At 41.1% G+C, this 21,499-nt stretch overlaps 1 protein-coding gene across 11 annotated transcripts in view; it reads right to left on the reverse strand.

Moving 5' to 3' along the window:
* Plch1 (phospholipase C, eta 1) overlaps positions 1-21,499 on the reverse strand; it is a 230,211-nt gene that overhangs the window by 97,117 nt on the left and 111,595 nt on the right. For 10 of the 11 annotated variants that reach the window (XM_087622850.1, XM_087622875.1, XM_087622831.1 and 7 more), the window contains exon 3: positions 1,606-1,752. In XM_087622850.1, coding sequence (XP_087478976.1) covers positions 1,606-1,752 — 147 coding nt within the window. 11 annotated transcript variants of the gene reach the window in all.

The raw sequence follows: 21,499 nt of genomic DNA on the forward strand, positions 1-21,499 counted from the left end.
AGGTCTCAGGGAGGCTGGGATAACAGGCAGAGAGTGACATTATTCAGGAAGTCTAGCAGAAAGTCATGCTGCTTATGTATTTTAAAGAAAGAATCTGAAATGTTTCATATCCGATTGGCTGCTCTCTACCCAATCCCTCATTCTGCCTCAAGGTCCAGGTTTCAGTTGTACTTTGGTATCAATTCATTCCCTTCGCGACTTACTGAGAAATCAGCTGATGTCCAGCCCAGGAAAAGTCCTAGCAGATCTAAACTATTGGGAGGAAGAAGAGGAGGAGGAGGAAGAGGAAAAGGAGAAAGAGAAAGGGAAGGAGAAGGAAGATAGAGGAGGAAGGTGAGGAGGGAGATGGGTCCCTATCTATTTTACATTTTATTGTGTATGTCAGAGGAGCTGAGCTTATGTTACTGTGGATTGCATTGTCAGCACCAGGGACAGAGCTGAGAGCATTGCTGGGAACAGAGTCAGAAACAAACCATCCCATGCTTGGTCCTGAGTTCCTTGTTAAAGAGGATAATATACTTATTTTTAATGTAAGATTATACTTTAAATAGAGTCTCTGTGTCTGATGAAGACAGAGGAGGCTAGTAAAATGAAGGTGGGTTAGAAGGCTCTGTGATAGGCTACCAGAAAGGCAGAGAGATTCTCAACCAATGACATTAATGTAAAACAGGAAGAAATGAGCTGAGAGCTACCACAGAGGATTCAACATGAACTCTGTGTTAAATCCAGGTGTCTATAATAGTTGCAGTGCCAGCATGTTTGATTAAGAGGTAACCCAGATACCAGACACAACATCATTGCTCTGTATATCTTGGAGAGTATGGAAAAATGGTATTGGAACAAATGGCCTGAATAAGGAAGAGCCCCAGTCACCCAATAGGAATAGGTAGCATCCAATCAGCAGCAGCTCAGACAGAACAAAAAGTCAGAAGATAAAAGTCAATTTTCTCCCTCCTGGAGCTCAGACACTTATCTTCTTGTGCCCAATGGAATCAAACCTTCGTGGTCTTGAGCCCTTGAAGTATGATATTTGAATGTACAGCACTGAGGAAGCTCAGGCTTTTACCTAGAGCTGAGGTCACATGATCTCCCCTCGTCATAGGCCCTGAGACGTGGGCTAAGCCATGCCACTGATTTCTGTCGTTGTCCTGTTGGCAGTGGGCACATACGCCACAGCAGCGCTTAACCTCTATAAACACAGAAGTCATTTCCCCTAATAAATCTCATCTGCCTATGCCTACCCAAGTAGCTACCCATCGACTAGCTCTGCTTCTCTGGAGTCCATTTGGATTTATAGTTTTACAGGAAAAGTCTCAAGCTGTGAAACCTGATATCCCAATTTAAAGTAAAAACATGATGGATCTCCAATATAGGGGAAATATTAGCATTTTAGCGTTTATGGACAAGAAAGCCTTCATGGATTTCCATTCCCTGGGGACTCATTGCCATTTATTGTTTTATAATCAACAGACTCCAAAACATGTAATAGTATGACAGTTCTACAAATAGGAAGCTTCCACAAAGCCTGCTGCCCAGCAGCACCCATGTGTCCCCATACAAGACTATTCTGTCAACCAAAGCAAAGAATTCAAAGGTTGGTTTTACTTTTTGCCTTCTCACTCTTCCTAGAGGGTCGCCATCGAAGGCGGGTCCGGTGTTCATCCAGGTAAAAGAGGCGAACGAGACCTTTGGTGCCACGCTTCAGCTTGATCATCTGTGTCCCGGACTGCATTACACTCATGCATCTTTCAACTGCAAGAGATCAGAGCACATTCAGCTGTAGCAGCACACAGTGCAAGTGCATACTGGCATGCAGAAGAGTCAAAAGAAATACCGATCCATTCCAAGACCCCAAGGATCAGACAACACACTTGGCAGAGGTAACCTGAAAACAGACTTGTTAAGGAATGAATTGGTCAAGTTTAAACCGGTAAAAGTCTTTACAATAAAAGTAAATTTTTGGTGTTTTGGGACACGCAAGTCTCTGGCTGTGGCGTACGTTGTCCTGAACTTCTTGTGTAGTTCACTGTGGCCTTAACTCACAGAAACCTCTTGCCTCAGTCTCCTAAGTGCTAGGTTACACAAATGAGCCATCACACTAGGCTTGGATGGTAATTATGGTTGTTGCCAACATTTTCTGTGCAAGGACCTCGTGCACATTAAGTGAACATAAAACCTTGCCTCTTTCAGAAATGAATTCTACTTCCTGATAAATAGCATATTGCTCTTGCACAAATCTATCTTTTGTTGGTTGTTTTTCTTTCTGTCTGCATAAGACTAATGAAGAATTGATAGAGTTATATTTCTAAAGATAGTTTTCAAGCATGAAATCTTGTAAGCTTTCATACAACCAACTATATAAACCACCCATTAAGATGCTCTAAAATGCAACCAAAAAAAAAAAAAAAAACCAAGATTACACAAGGCCAGTTGTTAAATGATGATTCCATGTGTGTTCATGCTATTTTATGTGTTTGGTAAGTTGAATACATGTTTTATGTAATCAATAAACAAGTTTTCACAAGCGTTGTTGAATGTAAGCTGCTGAGATTTTCCGTCTAGAGGAAGAATAACTTGCAAAGTTAATTTAGTTAATAGTCTAACCACTTACATCTACCTTCAATCTCTCATTTATACCCGGTGTGTATTGAGATCAATATTCCTGGAAATAGGCATCTGTTGATTTCCTCATTTCCCCAGGTTCAGTAAAGCTGGCCTACTTTTTCTCTAGAGACACTCCACACTGATTTTGTGCATCTTTGGTGGCCTGTCAATCACCCGTCCATGGAACCAGCACCTAACTTAAGCTTAGAGCAAATGGACTTTTTCTGAAGGAACTCGAAGCTCAAGTGGATGAGTGAGTAAACTGGCTTGGGTCATTTTGACAACTGAGCTCTGCGGTATGAATCTGATTGGTCTCCCCAAGAGGTCACAGCTGTCATGTTTCTTGCACTAAAAATGGCAAAGGACTACATCATCTCCTGACTTCTGCAAGATTTTTCAAAATATTCCTTTTCATTTTATTAGCCAGAAATAGAGTACTTGACATATCTAGCTGAGTGTTTGCTTCGTCAAGCAGATGCCATGAGAAGTGAATTGTTTTAAATGACTAAACAAAACAAAAACAAAAAAGAAACAAAACAAAACAACAGCAATAACAAAAAACCCCTTCAGCAGCAATGTGAAGGTCAAGTGTGGGCTCATCCGTCTTTGGGGTGGAGAGCAGAGTGGGAGGAGAAGATGAGGAAAAAAAAGGAAAGAACGCACAGAAATTTAAACTGCAAGCCATAAAGCAAACCACAAAACTTGCGGTTGGGGTTCACAGAAATCAGTTAAGTCTACCTGCCATCAAGTGCCATCCATTGTAGCAATAAAAGCTAAAAAACTCTTTTGTTTTGTTTTGCTTTGCTTTGTTTGAATTTGCCAGAACAAATTTTATTTGCAGTGTTTATCTGGATATTGCACCTATTGTGTTTGGGTTTATGTTTTAGCCCTCAAGCAAAATTGTATTCTTCTCTGTAAGGAGCCAGTTCCGTTCAGGACCCACTATTGACACACACCCAAGTTGCAACATTAACATCATATCTGATATCTGAAGTTACACATAAATTTAAGTTAAACATTTTATAGAAATATTAAAAATTCAAGTCACACAGGGGTTGGGGATTTAGCTCAGTGGTAGAGCGCTTCCCTAGGAAGCACAAGGCCCTGGGTTCGGTCCCCAGCTCCGAAAAAAAGAACCAAAAAAAAATTCAAGTCACACAAAATTTAAAGCCTATTAAAAGTTTTGATAGTACTTCTGTACCCACCTGTGCGAGAACTAAGAAATGTAATGAACTCTGTACTGATAAAATAATAAACTTATTTAGAAGTTACCTAACTGTAGCAATCTAGCAGCCCAGAAATCTACTATTGTTTTATGATGAGGAGCAGCAGCAGCCGATTCTGCTGCGTCCCGGGTAGCCATCTTTGATGATTTGTTCAATAGTGTACTGCAACAAACACCTTGCTGATTTGTACGCAATGGTTTTGTGATATTTTTCAGTATGTGTACTGTTCTGGCTGTGGTAATGCACCATAAAGTTAACTCACAGTGAAAAATGGTGAAACCTGCCAAAAGAAGGCTGCATTTCAGGTAGAAAAAAATATTTACAAATTGCTGGAACATGTAACATCAGCTTTTGATTTGGTAGAGTGGACATGTTCCAGCTTAACGACCTGGTGAAACTGCCTTAGCGTCGGGGATTTCAGAAAAGACAGGAAGATAGGTATTGGCTGAAAAAGTCACATTTTGGCTCACGTTCTGGAGGCTTTCTGTTAATTTGGTCAATTTGGTTAATTTGGCTTTCTGTTACTGTGGCAATGTGGAACGAAGGGGCCAGATGGTGGAAGGGAAGGTTCTGAGGCAACCTCTCGCTTTGGCGACAGGGAGAGTGGTATATCCATGGTGGGTAACGTTTCTAGCATGCCAGGGATCATAGACTGGGACTCCTGCATGTTACCTCAGTTCACATATTGACCACTTCACATCAGGAGTTAAACAGTCAGAAAAGTGAGGCTTTTCAAAGGATCAAAACAAGGCCATCAAGTCAAAAGAACCAATACAGCCTGAGAAGAGCCTCTCTGAGGGGTTCTCTAATGGCAGTGATGCTGATCACGGATTATGTCCACTCACACAGGCTTCCAGAGCAAACTCCTGTCCTGAACACAGGGCTGTCATGAGATATCTGTAGCACAGGAGGCAGAGGCTTTGGCTTCAACCATTCAAATTTCAGCAATATGGAACATTCGGGAAGTTATTTGGTAGTGTTATTCAGATCCATGGATAGGAACACCAATGGCATCTGCCCAAAAATGGATTGTAGCACAGCTCTGACACCCAGTACTTGTGTGACTTCAGTATGATGCTCCTATGCCCCAGGCTTTCTTCTCTATATGATGTATAATCCTAACATTTACCTCTCAAATTATGAACTAATCTGTGTGTGTAATACTGAAAACTGCCTGGCATATTATAAACACATAAGCAACTATCTTTAAAATCTTTGAACACAAAGGTCAAGTCAGAATTAAAACAGGAATGCTGTGCAAGCCATGGAAAAGTAGAGTGGGCTGGACTGGGGAGACAGTGGTCTCAGAGAGCATCAATGAAGACTAAGGGGCAAGAAAGTTAAAAGTATCAAACCTTCGGCAGAGTCACTCACTCAGAAGGCAAGCAGTAGATAAGGCTGTCTGCATGAGGCTGGGGTGGTGGTAGAATGAGATTTTTGATTCACAGGCAACAATCATCAGCTATTTCTGAGCAGATGATTAGCCAGACTCACATAATTCAGTTCAGAAGTCTGTCTCTTTGGAGATAGAAAATACATTGTTCAAACCAAAGTGAAATTTTAATTTAATGTATTTAATTACCGAACCATCCTCACACCTGACAGCGAGGACTGTGTGTGCATCTGAATCAGTGTCTACTGTCTTCATACCATTTATTTGCCATTGTTTAGGTAAGTTACACACGCATGCACGCACACATGCACACACATGCACCACGAAGAGGGGTGGAGAGAGCTCATGTGTTAAAGCCTTGGTTGTCAATCTCAAGCAATTACTGGGGTGTTGCTAGAGGAACCTCTGAGAGGAGGGGCCTAGCAGGTCATTGAGGACATGGCCCTAAAGAGGTCTGTAGGTCCCCATCTCTTCCTTTGCACTCCATGGATTACAATGTGTGCAGTTTCATCCTGCTGCGCATGCCTACCATGATATGCTGTCTTGCCCCAAACCCAAAACAAATGGACCAACCAAGCACGGGTTGAAATTCCTAAAACCCTAGTTAAGATAACTCCCACCTTTTGAGAAGCTTTGTCTCTGGCACTCACTACAGAAAATAAAGATAACACACTTCCCCTTTGTTCCTTCTCTCTCTCTGTCCTAAAAGGGGACTTCCACCTCCACACTTCAGCAGGAATGGCACAGGGGGTCAAGAGCAAATAGAGTCACTTTATTTCACAAATGTTCTCTTCCCGTTGACAAGTATCACCAAGATAACTTCAACATTTTGGAACAATTGAATTCAGTCACTCAGTAAGGCTATATCGGCACAATATATTGAATGTTCATCTAACTGCACATTTATTTACCTACTCAGCCTTGGGTATCACATGACCTAAGACTTCAAGTCGTCTGCTGCAGTGGACATACGCATGTGATTACAAGATATTTGGTCGTCAGAGTCTGAATAACGGAAAACCTAAATTGCTTGTGCATCTGCTTTCTGCTACCTCCCTGATTGTTTCCTATCACCAGAAAAGTGACTTGGTTAAAGTTAAGCAGACAGGAACAGTCCAGTCAAGTTTTAAGAGCCATGGATGGAGTCCACCTTTCTCAGCCCTTAAACCTGACGGCCATTTGCAGGCACAAAGCTAAGCAAATAAGGACACTAAGTCATTACTTGTAACACATTGTAGTTAGCAAAAGTAACCAATGATGAATACAAAATATTCTCCCAGTCTTATCAAAATTATTTGTGTCAACATAAGCCAATCTTCATGTTCTGCTTTTAGTAAAGATGGGTAGGACAGTTACCACCCTACATATGAATGGACAACATAAACCCCATTTGTCTCCATTTAAGGACCAGGCCTGATTTCGAAAAGAAGACCATAAGGCACCAGCTCCAGGAACAAATCATAAAGACCAGAAACAAGGTCCTAAACCCCCCCTCCCAAAGAACAGCCTGGGGATAACCACAAAAATGGGGAAATATCTCAGGATGGGCCATCTGTACTGGGCAGCCCTATGTCCTCCTATGGTTAAACATTTATGACAAGGAATGCAGACCATTGATCACCTGTGACCCTTAGAACCCATCAATGAAGTTTTAGATACCTAATTCTTCTAGAGAGTTCTCCCAGTGGAAGAGGAACCCCTCTGTCTGGGGTCCCCATTTTGGAGAATGGTTGGCTGCTGCTTGCGGTTGTTCCTGCAGAATAAATTCTCTTTGTGTTTGAATACTATCTGAATCGAGGGTCTTCCTTTAGTGACTTTCAGTCCCTTACACATAAAAGTCAGCCTCTACTCATGCTAGATTGGAAGAGAACTGAAAGTGGATTTAAGAGACTTCACACGGGCAGGAGACATAGCTAACAGGTTCAGAGCACTTGCAGCTTGCTCTTCCAAAAGACCTATATTTGGATCTCAGAACCCATGTCAGGCAGCTCATATGTGCCCATAACTCCAGTGCCAAGGGGTCTAATAGCCTTCTCTGGTCTCTGAAGGCACATGAACACATGTGGCTGGTACACACACACACACACACACACACACACACACACACACACACACTCATGCACACACGCACAAATAAAAAATTAGATCTTAAAGAGAGAGGAAAGTAGAAGAAAGAGAAGTGAGGAGAGAGAGAGAGACAGAAAGTCAGAGAGAGACAGAGAGAGAGACAGAGAGAGACAGAGAGACAGAGAGACAGAGACAGAGACAGAGAGACAGAGAAAGATTGAGCCACAAATGGCAGGGAAGCCAAAAGAACACAAAGCCTTTACTGGGGGTAAACAATGGCTGCAGCCCCAGGAGAGTTATGTCCTCTGCTGGAGATTCCCCACAAATGGTCACAAAACTCAGACTATAAACTGAGGGAGCTAACAATGTATGCAAAAATCTCTTTGATCCTACACAGAGTTTTAAACAGTAGAGTTAGAAAACAAGTTTATTTGGCTACAATCCAGGAACATGCAAGGATATTGAATGAGAAATACCCAAGGCCCCTTGCACACTGTTTTTATCTGCTAAATCCATAAGCATAAACTTGCTCTTCCGGTTGAAATCAGAGTACTTAAGCCATTGGCACTCTGCTTTTGCATTTGTATCATAAAGCAGCTTTCCATGTTTCTACAGACTTTATAATTATCATCTTAATGACTGCCTACCAATTGCATAAATATTTAAAGAGCAGAACATATGAGTGGAGGACTGTCTTAACTTTATTACATAATTAAGAGTTTTGAAACTCTCACAAAGTCTCAGTTATAAAATGAAAAGCATAATAACCTTTTAAAGCATTAAATAAATCTTTGATGGAACAATTAGTTTAAAATACAGAAAATTTCCCTAAGGGTTTCCAAATCACAGAGCAGATGGTGTGTGTGTGTGTGTGTGTGTGTGTGTGTGTGTGTGTGTGTGTGTGTGTGTGTGTAAGTAAATAAATACTACTTCTATCCAGATGTGGCAATGCATGCCTATAAGTCCACCAATTAGGAGGTAGAGAAATTTTGAATTTGAGATCAGCTTGGGCCTTAGCACTCACAACAGAGCAGCTAAACACACAAACCCACGGTGATTATGAAACCATGCAAAGACTGCACAAGCTCAAGTCAGACAAAACCCCAAGAGAGGGGACTCCGAAGTCCCACCTCTAACTGAGGTGGGTATTTGGCATTTGGCATTTGGCAGCTATCAGGAAAGGGACAAATAATTTTCTTTCATGGTATGATATCTGGTATATTAACCACACAGACCGACACCCAAGCAGGCGGATACACACTGAACTCAATGGGTTAAGGAGGTGAACGGTGGATCCAGTAGGAGTTGGGGGAAGGTGATGAACACAATCAAAATTCACAGTATGAAATTCTCAAAGGATAAAAGTGTTCTTTAAAAGAATCCATTGTGGGGGCTGGGGATTTAGCTCAGTGGTAGAGCGCTTACCTAGGAAGCGCAAGGCCCTGGGTTCGGTCCCCAGCTCCGAAAAAAAAAAAAGAACCAAAAAAAAAAAAAAAAAAAAGAATCCATTGTGATCTGTGTTGAGGAGACATGCTAGAGAGCTGGGACAGGGAATTGTTAAAGAACGTGTCCAGTGGAATGATTGGAAAGGGTAAGATTAACAAAAATGAAGTATATGAAAGAGCTATGTGGGAACCTATGATCTTGTAACTAAAGGAAAAATATATAGTAGAGGAGACAGCGGGACACGTTATGAACAAACAGGGAGGGACAGTGAGAACTGAGGCAAAGAAAGAAAGGAACTCAGATTAACCAACTAAAGGATGTATAAAGAACCCTTATAAAAACACACTAGTTTTGTAAGCTAATTAAAAACATTTTTTAAAAGCAGTTTGAACAGTATTACCCCATATGGGTGAGTGATGCTGCTCTCAGAAGGCATGGGTTATTAAATGAAACTCTAAGTGCCAGGCACTGGTTACTTTCTACAAATTATTGGCCAGTGAGGGAGGGGGTAGGAGGTGTCCCAGAGGCATCAACACAACACTGAAGACACCACACATTTATGTTTTAGGATATAGAGAAATCAATTTGGAACTAGCCAGGAAACTCTCTCCTTGCTGGCTAGCTTTCATAATGCTACAAGACACTATGGAGGATACTGGTGGAGAGAAAGACATCACTGGTCTTACCTAGCACTTGACCCCCTATGCCTCAATTTGGATCTGCAATGCAAGATGGGAAGATGGTTCATGGAGGTAATCAACAGTTATCTTGGTTAGATATGAGTGCTACTACACAAAAGGGCAATATTGCTTGGCACTATAAAAATGATCAAAACACTTAGAGGGGCCATAGGCCTTAACTGGGGTGGAAGGGAGGGAAGGGGAGACTTCCTATTGTTGTTTTGCTAAATACTCAAGTTGTCAAACTGCCTTCTAGATATTTATGTTTGTATCCATAGATTTGTGCTGTTCTTAACCTTGGTCAGAGAAATTTATTATATTAGGTAGTCGTTAATGTAGAGACTCATAACTGGTCAAAGGGCTGAGAATAAAGACTCAGGGTGCTCAGCTGTAGATGGATTATCTATATCCAAGCACCCAGACCCTAAGGCTCAGAGAGCACAGCAGAAAGAATGTAGGAGCAAGAGCATGAGGAGGTGTGCAAAGAAATGTTGTCTTCTGCATGTGACACTCACAAACTCCTAGTGGTGGTGGTGACATAAGGCAATGCCATTTAAAACTCCCAACATGGATGACAGAGGGAACAAGAAAAACTGAGAAGCTGCTGGGAGCTGATGACTACTGAGACAAGAAGAGCTACTCTTTTAAGAGGGTCTGGTAGGTTGCCCATGCCCCAGTGAGATCCTACACCCATGGCAGCTCTAATTGGTTTTGGTGAGTTAAAACAACACCAATGATGATGATGATGATGGTGACAATTTCTTAAAGGCATAAAGTTGGGAGAGAGATATGCTGATGGAGAAGTTCTCGGGGGAGGACTGGAGGGGAGACAAGAAGTTGAATAGATCGAGATGCATTGTATACATGTATGAAGTTATCAAATAATATATCTAAAATACTTTCAAAGTGCTTGTTTACAAGTATGGCGACCTAACTCTAATCTCACTTGAATGAATGAAGTGACTGCTGAAAGTTGCCTCTGAACTCCAGATGTACACTGGGCCAAAGATGCCCACATTCACCTATACCATCCTCATCACACAGTAGTAACAAGAAAATATTCACATATACAGCGTTAATATATTCATGAAAATGTATGATTAAGTGGAAGTTTTCAAAGAATTATCAGTAATTCTAAGAGCTCTATTGAGGTATGGCATTTGTGATAAAATTTGCCTGTTTTAAATATGTCATTCAGTGATTTTTATATATGCAGAATGTGCAGCTATCTAATAATTTTATTCTGCTTTTTTGAGACAAGCTCTCACCACATAATCCTGTCTGGACTGAAAATCACCACGGAGATCAGGCTGGCCTCAAACTGAAGGGATCTACCTGACTCTTCCTCCTAAGCACAACATACCTAGAAATAATTAATTTTAAAAAACATTTCTATCATCCCAAGAAGAAATCTCAGACCATTAGAGTCATTCCCCACTTTCATACACTAACAACCACCATCCTGACTTGTGACTCATTCTTCCCTGTACATTTTATACACAAGGACTTCAGTTTTACTGGTGCACAGCTTCTTTCCCATAGCATAATGTTTCCAGTAGTGTTGTGCTTTGACTTGTTGTCCTTCTCCATGTCAACCCAGATCACACTAAAGTCTTTCAATGACAGGGAAAAATGACCCTGAACAGGAACTGCTGGATACATATCATGGACATAATAGAGCACTGTGCAAGTATAGGACTCATTATGAACTGGTATGAAGTAACCTCTAGGAGACAGGAAAAAGGAAACATGAAAAGAAGCAATGTATGTTAACTTTGTGTTAGAGAGGGGGGGGCGCTACAAAAAAAATAAAGTTAGCTAAGCTGAGCATTGTGGCACATGTCTGTAATCCTAGTACTTCGGAGGCAGATGCAAGAGGATTAACGTCATTCTCAGCTACATAAAGAAGCTAAGGCCATGGCATGAGACCCTATAACACACACACACACACACACACACACACACACACGTGTGTGTGTGTGCATGGGGGCAGGAAGAAAGAATGTTCTGTATAGTTATGGTTGTATAGTATGCTCCCATTGTCAGAAGAGAGAAACACAAGCTTAAGCTAAATAAAAATGGCACCCCTTAGCTGTCTGTCAGCAAGGGACTCCATTAGGAAAGAAGTAGTCATCTGTTAATATCCTACATATGTAAAATTACAATTGAGTTAGCAAGGATACAAAGGTGAAAGAAAAGCAAATACATATCTATGCACACTCATAAAGTCTACACACATCTGCAGGTCTGTGCATCTGCCTGTTTTTGCACTTAAATTAATTTCCTATCTTTGTCCTTTGCCAAAAAGCAAAGCCATCTCTATTCCAGTAGTCACCTTGAGACAGATTTGAACACACAAGATCATGACCGAACCCTACTTTTATTCTGATAAGCTGACCATCACACTACATTAGCAGGCAATAGAAAATAAACAGTAACAGCAGAAATCTCTGACCTTTGCAAGGAGCCCCTTTTCAGTCAAAAAGAACATGAAAAAAATGAGTGAATTTCTTCCCAGGCTTCACAGATTGGAGTAAATCTCAGTCACTGAAAGAGATTGGCTGCTGAAAACAATATCATTTCCATGCAAAAAACAAAAACAAAACAAAAAACAAACAAACAAAAAACAAAAAAACCAATAATACAGGCAGTGGCCTAAATAGGAAAGAGAGGGACATTTCCTTAAATCATTGCAAGGGAAGTAGAAAGCTTATCTGTAGAATCCTCAACACAATCCAAAAGCCTATTCTGGTAGGGTAGGTGCCGGGCAGTACAGTTATCCAGCACTGCAGCTGCCCACAGAGAAAAGTGTCAGGAGAAGGGCAAGAAGGGCTCTTGTCCCAGGCCAGCCACTAACTGGCTTTGTGATTTTCCAGAAGGTCATGGAGTAGCCTTTCTTGAATCTAAAAGAGCATTTTCCTATAAAACAGCTGAGCTCTTTGTGTAAATGTTATTTTCTTTCAATCAAAGTTCCAGGGTTTCTGAAAAGCTTTTAGAATGATTACAGGGGGCCAAGGGGCTGCCATTTCACTGTCTTAGTAGAGATTGAATTTTCAAAATGAGGTTTATGTATGAAATATAATAGCTCTTCATAGGGAATGGCTTCATTTTGAGAGCTACCCCTTGTCATTCACAGGCCTTCAAAACAAACAACCTAGGAATATCTGAATTCACAACAACCATGGGGAGCTCAGCCCAAGGCAAGAGTTTTTCTACTGAATAGCAAACAGTGTGAAGTACATTGATCCCCATCCCACGCTCCATCCCCTTCCCTTGACCTACTCACTCCCATAGAGAAGATAAGATTGTTCTAAAGCTTAGTATAAACTAATTGATCATCAAAAATATTTCAGAAATTGTCTGCAAGCTTTATATGCACAATGCAAGTAGATAAATATATTTGAGATTTGGGTCAAAGAAAGAAATTAGTAAGTAAATCTTTAAATGGCATGACCTTTTTTGTTTACCTTTTTGTGGAATGAAAACATTCCACCTAACATTTTTCTTTTTAATTAGGTCTATTTCCTATACAATAATTGTTCTGTTCCAAGATTTTTAGCCCTGATAAGCAAATGAAATACAAATCAGAATGTATTACAATATAATTTTGTTAATTGTATTTAATGCTATTCCATGGGAAAAATAATACAAACTACAAAACATTACATTTAGTGCCATATAACATGTAAAGTTTTCTATTTGAATACAAGATCAGAAGTGACCCTCCAACATGGTTTTTAATAGACTTTATTTTTAAAAAGAAACACTGACTCCGTTCCATCATTGTTAGATGATACGATAATTTTCTGGATATTTGGGGACAAAATTCATATGTCACAATAAATGCTGGCCTTTGTGTATAAAGAGTATCGCCATCTAACAAGGCTTATTCATCATTCTTACACTTGCTATGTAAAAGACTCACAGAAAGACATTCTTCAATACATTAAGCATTAGCTGCAGCATATGCCAATCAAATCAGAATCTCTTGGGATAGGCCTGGGCATTTGATATGTTTACAGGTTGGGTTGAGCTTCCTAGAGGTGTGCTGTGCATCCAGTGCTATGTATTATCTCACTTATTCCTAATAAGACCACTATGATGTTAGTGGAGGTTCATAATTGCCACTCTGTTAGGAATAGAGGAAACAAATTCTAAGGAGTGAAGACCCTGCCTGATGCCAAAACGCCAATAAATGACCATGACAAAGGTTGGAATCAGATTCTATCCCACCACATAAAACATCCAATTTCAAGACCTATCTAGGCCTCTAGCTGGCTAGTGATTGGTCAGTTTTACCAGCAGTCATTATTCCAATATCCTGGAAGAAAGGTGGTTTATAAGGCCCAACTTTTACACATTAAGAAATGAGAGCTGAGGTAGTTCAAATGCTCTCCCAATAGGCTCATGTATCTGAATACTTTGTCCTCAGTTGGTGGCTCTAGATGGGAGGTTTAGGAGGTTTGGTCCTGCTGGGGAAATATGTCATTGGCAGCAGGCTTTGAGAATTAAGGACTCAAACCATCTCTAGATTGTTCTCTCTGTTTCATGCTTCTACAGTTCAAGATGTGATCTCTCCAGCTGCTACTCCAGTTGCTATACCTGCCACTTTCCTTCACTGATGGACACTTACCCCTTTGGAACCATAAGCCCAAATGAACTCTCCTATAAATTGTCGTACTCACGGTATTTTAGCATAGAAACAGAAACATAATTAATACAGTATTACTATTACTTCATAGAAATGACAAGATAAAGTATGCAAACATTACAGTAAAATTGGTGGTAGGGTGAGGGAAAAGAGTACTAATTAGTAAGGAGAGCTAGACATGATAGCCTTCTTACCAGTTTCCTAGAGGAATGTGAATGGAGGATAGTAAGCTTAAGATGAATCTGGGGCACATAGTAAAACTCTAACTTAGGAAAGAGAAGGCAGAATGAACTGAGGTAGGAGAGGATTATTATGACCCCCTGAGGACAGAGGATCTGAGCCTGACTTTTGAGGGACACACAGAATGCTTAGTGTCTTATCATCTCTGTTCTTTTGGCTCTCTGCATACTTTTTTCCTCCCAATTAGAGTGTGCCAATGGTGGCTCTGATAATTTTAAATTTATTAGGGGAACTCTGTCACCACATTTTAAAAATAATTTAGACCTAGAGGCGGAAAGCCTACGGCAAGTTAAGGTCCTAGAGTGGTAGCTCTTCTGGAAGACCCAAGTTTGATTCCCAGCACCCAGGTGGTTGTGTATACCCATCAGTAACTCCAGTTTCCACAGATCAAAAGCCCCCTTCTGGCCTCTGCAGGCAAAGAACCTCATGCAGGCAAAACACCCACACACATAAAAATGTAAAAAATGAGAAGACATTTGTTGAGAGTGCAGATGGATCCAAGGCTTTCTCAGAGGCCTTGTTGAAAAGACAAAGGGAGCAGAGTTCTTTATCCTAGTCCAGGGACAGACTTGGCAAGATCTAATCTGCAACTGGGACCAGGGTCTCTAAAAATTAAGGTTCTAGTTCCTGAAAATCCCTGAGAAGACAGGAGGTTTTTTTTTGGTTCTTTTTTTTTTTTTTAAGACAGGAGTTTTTAGACCCAAGCCCACTGTTATTGGTCCCAGACACCATCGAGATATCCTGTGTTCTCCCTGTACAACAGTGTTTGATTAGCTTCCTGCTAATTGTATGGTAGCCCCATCATATGAGAGCTTTCCTCTGACTCTGGCCCTTGTACCCCTGCAAATAGTATATAAGATGTTGTACTTCTTAACGAGCTTGTTTGGCATAAGACATAACTTCCATAAGAACTCCTGAGCACACATGTTCTGTCTCCTTTATCTCTGATTCCCTGGCCCTTCCTCCTGAGGATCTTGTCCCTGAAAAAATGATCTGCTCCAGGTCACAGTTTAATTACAGAAAGGCATTAGACTTGGGCTAGGGAAATGGCTCAACTGCTTGTTGGATAAGCACGAGAATCTGAGTTCATATTTCTAGCATCTTCATTAAAACAAAACATATACCAGAGGCATTGGTATATACCCGTATACTTGTAACCCCACCATTGGGGAAACAAAGGCAAGAAGGCAAGACGATCTTAGAGGCTTACTGGCTAGCCTGGCTAGGTGAGCTCCAGGCTGACACAACCTGGGCACAAGTTAGGAGCCTTGTGTCAAACAAATAAGATAAGAGTGCAACATAGGCAAACATCTGACATTGACCTGAAACCTCAAAACATACACATGGGCATTACACCAGTACACACACACACACATGTATACACACATACATACACAAACACATACACACAAATACTCGACATATACCATACATTCACACACAACATACACACACACACAAATGCTCAACATATGCCACATATACACACATAACATATATACCATACACACACACACACACACACACACACACACACACACCCCAAATAAACACTGAATAAAATTTAAAAAGTAGAAATTAAAACTTTTCCTAATTGAAAGCCAGTGTGGTGGTCTGAACAGGAATGGTGCCCACAGATTTGAATGGCTCATAGATTTGAATGCTAGCTCACCGGGGAGTCTCCATTAGAAGGTATGGCCTTGTTAGAGAGAGTATTTCACTAGTGGGTACACTCTGGGGTTTCAGAAACCCAAACCAGTCCCAGTGTCTCTGTCTGTCTCTCTGCTGCCTGAAATCTGTCTAGATAATTCTTAGCTACCTCTCCAGCAGCAAGTCTGACTGTGTGTCCCAAGCTTGTTCCCATGCTGATAACAGATGGAGCCTCTGAAACTGTAAGCAACCTCCGATTAAATGCTTTTCTTTATAAGAGTTGCCCTTCACACGGAGACTTTTCACAGCAATAGAACACTGGCTAAGACAGATGTTGGTGTCAGGGACTGGGGCATTGCTGTGATAGGCTTGACCATGTTTTTGTTTAGAGAAATACAGAACACTTGGGGACTTTGGACAAGAACAGCAACTGGACATTGTAAGTAAGGCCTAATGAGCCACCCTAGTAGAAGTATGGGAGTCCAGTGAACTAGATTGTTGGGGGGAGGGCGGCAAGGGGGGAGGATGGGGAGGGGAACACCCATAAAGAAGGGGAGGGGGAGGGGGATGTTTGCCCGGAAACCGGGAAAGGGAATAACACTCAAAATGTATATAAGAAATACTCAAGTTAATAAAAAAAAAAAAGTATTGGAGTCAGTGGTGCTGGGGTTGATTTGAACTGTGAGGGCCCAGGTCAAGAAGTCTCCAAGTAAGTAATTATTAGTTTGTGGCTTAAAGACCATTCTTGTGATTTTTTTTTTTTTGTAAACAATGTGATTGCTTTTTGCCCTTATCCAAAAACTGTGCCTAAGGCTAAATCAAGGAGTTTTGGATTAATAGCCTTAGCAGAGAAGATTACAAGGCATCCTAGTATTGACTGTAGTGTGGTTATTAGTGGGCAGTCTTATGCAGATCTATAATGAAAAGGAGCAAGCTGAGCAAGGAAAAAAGGCAAAATGAAGCGTTTGAAAAGAAAACTAACACCAGGAAATAGAATGGAGCTAACTAAGTGCAGTGCACTGGGAGGTGAAGTTTGAAGAAAAGTTTTATGCTAAATGGAATTGAGGGAGTGGTGAGTGTGGGGCAAGACTCCACCCAGCTAAGCTTCCAACACATGAAAAGGAATTAAACAAGAGCTTAGGGTTGGGTGTGATGTAAACCTTTAACCACAGAACTCCACAGGCAGAAGCAGGTGTATCCCTGTGTTCTGAGTTCAAAACCAGCCATGTCTACAGAGTGAATTTGAGAACAGCTATCCTTGGGCAGTGAAAGAAAGAATCAAATCCAGAAAGCTGGTGAAAATGTATTTGAACAGGGAAGCCATGCTTCCAGCACCAGCAATCAGCAGAACCTGGCAGTTTCAGTCATGTGGTTCTGGCTTTAGAGTCAAGGATACAAAAAGGGCTTATGGAATCTCCCTCCAGAACTAGGGAAAGCACTGAAGCCAGGCACGAAGCAGGGGTTCATAAAGGCCCAGAGAGGTCACTGTATGAAGCTGTGAAGGTAAAGCATAGATTTGCTGTGGAGATCCCAAGATGTTGGAGATGCCAGAGCTATGGGACACCTGCCATGGAATAGTGTTTTCTGGGAGTGGAAATAGCTCAAAAGAAAGAAGTGTGTTGTAGACAACAAAGCTGAAAGGAGCCGGAGATCTGAAGAGAACTTTGACATCAGACATGGACACACAGAGTGTAGTATTTGCCCAACTGATTTTCAGATCTTCTGTACAGCTGCTAGCTAGGAGTGGGACCCTGTCCTCTACAGACACTGATGACCAACTGTCATGGTATCTGACTTTACCCACACCACATTCAATGTTTTCTTTGAAAATCAGAATTCATTTTTGGTATTCAAAGAGAATACCATATACACACGAAATAAAGATTAAGTATTTAAGGTCAGTATTATCTATTTCAAGTCCCTGAACTCAATTCAGCGCCTCTTGTGTTTGTTTATATTACATTTGAAATGGCATGCTTATGTGTGTTCCAGCAAATTCATACCCTCCCAAGTAGGTCCCAGTGATTAATTCGAGACCCTACTACTCCTTTGTCTATTATGGAACTATGCGACTGATCCTTTGGTGTCAAAAACAGGAACAAAAAAGCCCCAATAAACTCTTAACTGATTTCATGCAGTCTGAGATAATTTTGCTCCCAGATGTCTTAATAAAGTGGAATAACTGAAGATTGAAAAAGAATTCGCGCTGTCCCTGGGGGAACAAAGCCATCATGTTCTCCTGTTCCTACCCTTTATTGCGTTCAGACCAATGTCTCCTTAGAGCAGGGGGGATGTTGGTGGGGGGTGTTTCAGAGACAACCTGTTGTGCTGAAAGAAACAGGCCTGACACCTCCCATCCACAGCCATCAAGAAATCAAGTCCAGTGGCATTAAAAGCCGACATCTTTCTACAGCAGGGGAAAATGCATGGACGAATTCCCTCATAGTTTTCCTTTTAAAACAGGTCCTAGTCCAACATTTTGTGCTTAATGACAAGTGTTCTTACAAATTTAATGCCCCCAAAGAATCGTTGAGTAACTGAGAGTCTTTACTGCCTATTTGCAGCATTTTGATTGAAGATGTTAGTGTACTGTACTATGGGTCTTAAAATCATCTTTTTTAAAAAAAAATTAGTAGGATATTCTAAAAATGGCAGAGAAGGCAAAAATTACTGCAAGCTTCTTATGAGCAAAGTATGCAAATGCAATCAGGGCAGATGTTCTGTCAGGTTCTCTAAATAGGAAAACCCAGGCGAGGGCAACATTAAATCCCTTCCATCTACTAAGACATTTCTGGAGTTTCTCTGACTCCAAAAGTCATCACACATGCTAACACATGCAATGTTCACACGCATTTACATATACCCTGAGCAGCACAGGAATGGCCATCTAACAAGAATAAGCAGAGCTAGACACTAATAAAGATGGCAATAGGATGGGTGGGCTATGTCAAGTGAAATGAAGAACTGTGAGATAGATAGATAGATAGATAGATAGATAGATAGATAGATAGATAGATAGATAGATAGATAATCACATATAAGGGGAATGTTATGGTTTGGATATGAAGTACTCCCTCACCCCACACTAAAGAAAAGGGCACACATTAAAGGCTGGGCTCCCAATTGGTACCTCTATTTAGGAAAATTCTGAAAATTTCAGGGTATGAGCCCTAGGTGAAAGAGGGAGATCATTAGGGGTATGCCTTGCTAGCTCTGCTCTTGCCCCAATGCTTCCTGTTCACCATGAGGTAAAGCATCTTCTCTACAACATACTTCCCTGCCACAACTTTCTATCCAAGTTGCATGAGACTCTGCACTAAAACTGGTCTTAGACAGTGAGACCAAAGTAACTCTTCCCTTCTTACATTGCGTATGTCAACTGTTTCGGAGCAACAGCGAAGGTCCAACACAGAGAGTGTTAAAATGAATCCAGAGAGAACTGGGAGTATTTAATACAGAGGCAGCAAGACTGAAGAGCAACAGAAGAAAACCATCCAGTGGTGAAAAGGAGAACTACTGCATCAACAACACAAGAGCTCTTTAACCAAGCAAGTAAAAGATCTGTACAATAAGAAATTCAAGACACTGAGGAAAGAAATTGAAGAAGACCTCAGAAGATGGAAAGATCTCCCATGCTCATGGATTGGCAGGATTAATATGGTAAAAATGGCCATTTTACCAAAAGCGATCTACAGATTCAATGCAATCCCCATCAAAATACCAATCCAGTTCTTCAAAGAGTTAGACAGAACAATTTGCAAATTCATCTGGAATAACAAAAAACCCAGGATAGCTAAAGCTATCCTCAACAATAAAAGGACTTCAGGGGGAATCACTATCCCTGAACTCAAGCAGTATTACAGAGCAATAGTGATAAAAACTGCATGGTATTGGTACAGAGACAGACAGATAGACCAATGGAATAGAATTGAAGACCCAGAAATGAACCCACACACCTATGGTCACTTGATTTTTGACAAAGGAGCCAAAACCATCCAATGGAAAAAAGATAGCATTTTCAGCAAATGGTGCTGGTTCAACTGGAGGTCAACATGTAGAAGAATGCAGATTGATCCATGCTTATCACCCTGTACAAAGCTTAAGTCCAAGTGGATCAAGGACCTCCACATCAAACCAGACACACTCAAACTAATAGAAGAAAAACTAGGGAAGCATCTGGAACACATGGGCACTGGAAAAAATTTCCTGAACAAAACACCAATGGCTTATGCTCTAAGATCAAGAATCGACAAATGGGATCTCATAAAACTGCAAAGCTTCTGTAAGGCAAAGGACACTGTGGTTAGGACAAAACGGCAACCAACAGATTGGGAAAAGATCTTTACCAATCCTACAACAGATAGAGGCCTTATATCCAAAATATACAAAGAACTCAAGAAGTTAGACCGCAGGGAAACAAATAACCCTATTAAAAAATGGGGTTCAGAGCTAAACAAAGAATTCACAGCTGAGGAATGCCGAATGGCTGAGAAACACCTAAAGAAATGTTCAACATCTTTAGTCATAAGGGAAATGCAAATCAAAACAACCCTGAGATTTCACCTCACACCAGTGAGAATGGCTAAGATCAAAAACTCAGGTGACAGCAGATGCTGGCGAGGATGCGGAGAAAGAGGAACACTCCTCCATTGTTGGTGGGATTGCAGACTGGTACAACCATTCTGGAAATCAGTCTGGAGGTTCCTCAGAAAATTGGACATTGAACTGCCTGAGGATCCAGCTATACCTCTCTTGGGCATATACCCAAAAGATGCCCCAACATATAAAAAAGACACGTGCTCCACTATGTTCATCGCAGCCTTATTTATAATAGCCAGAAGCTGGAAAGAACCCAGATGCTCTTCAACAGAGGAATGGATACAGAAAATGTGGTACATCTACACAATGGAATATTATTCAGCTATCAAAAACAATGACTTTATGAAATTCGTAGGCAAATGGTTGGAACTGGAAAACATCATCCTGAGTGAGCTAACCCAATCACAGAAAGACATACATGGTATGCACTCATTGATAAGTGGCTATTAGCCCAAATGCTTGAATTACCCTAGATGCCTAGAACAAATGAAACTCAAGATGAATGATCAAAATATGAATGCTTCACTCCTTCTTTAAAAGGGGAACAAGAATACCCTTGGCAGGGAAGAGAGAGGCAAAGATTAAAACAGAGACTGAAGGAACACCCATTCAGAGCCTGCCCCACATGTGGCCCATACATATACAGCCACCCAATTAGACAAGATGGATGAAGCAAAGAAGTGCAGACCGACAGGAGCCGGATGTAGATCGCTCCTGAGAGACACAGCCAGAATACAGCAAATACAGAGGCGAATGCCAGCAGCAAACCACTAAACTGAGAATAGGTCCCCTGTTGAAGGAATCAGAGAAAGAACTGGAAGAGCTTGAAGGGGCTCGAGACCCCATATGTACAACAATGCCAAGCAACCAGAGCTTCCAGGGACTAAGCCACTACCTAAATACTATACATGGACTGACCCTGGACTCTGACCCCATAGGTAGC

The sequence above is a fragment of the Rattus norvegicus genome, chromosome 2, assembly GCF_021556685.1.
Source record: "Rattus norvegicus strain SHRSP/BbbUtx chromosome 2, alternate assembly SHRSP_T2T, whole genome shotgun sequence".
Classification (NCBI taxonomy): domain Eukaryota; kingdom Metazoa; phylum Chordata; class Mammalia; order Rodentia; family Muridae; genus Rattus; species Rattus norvegicus.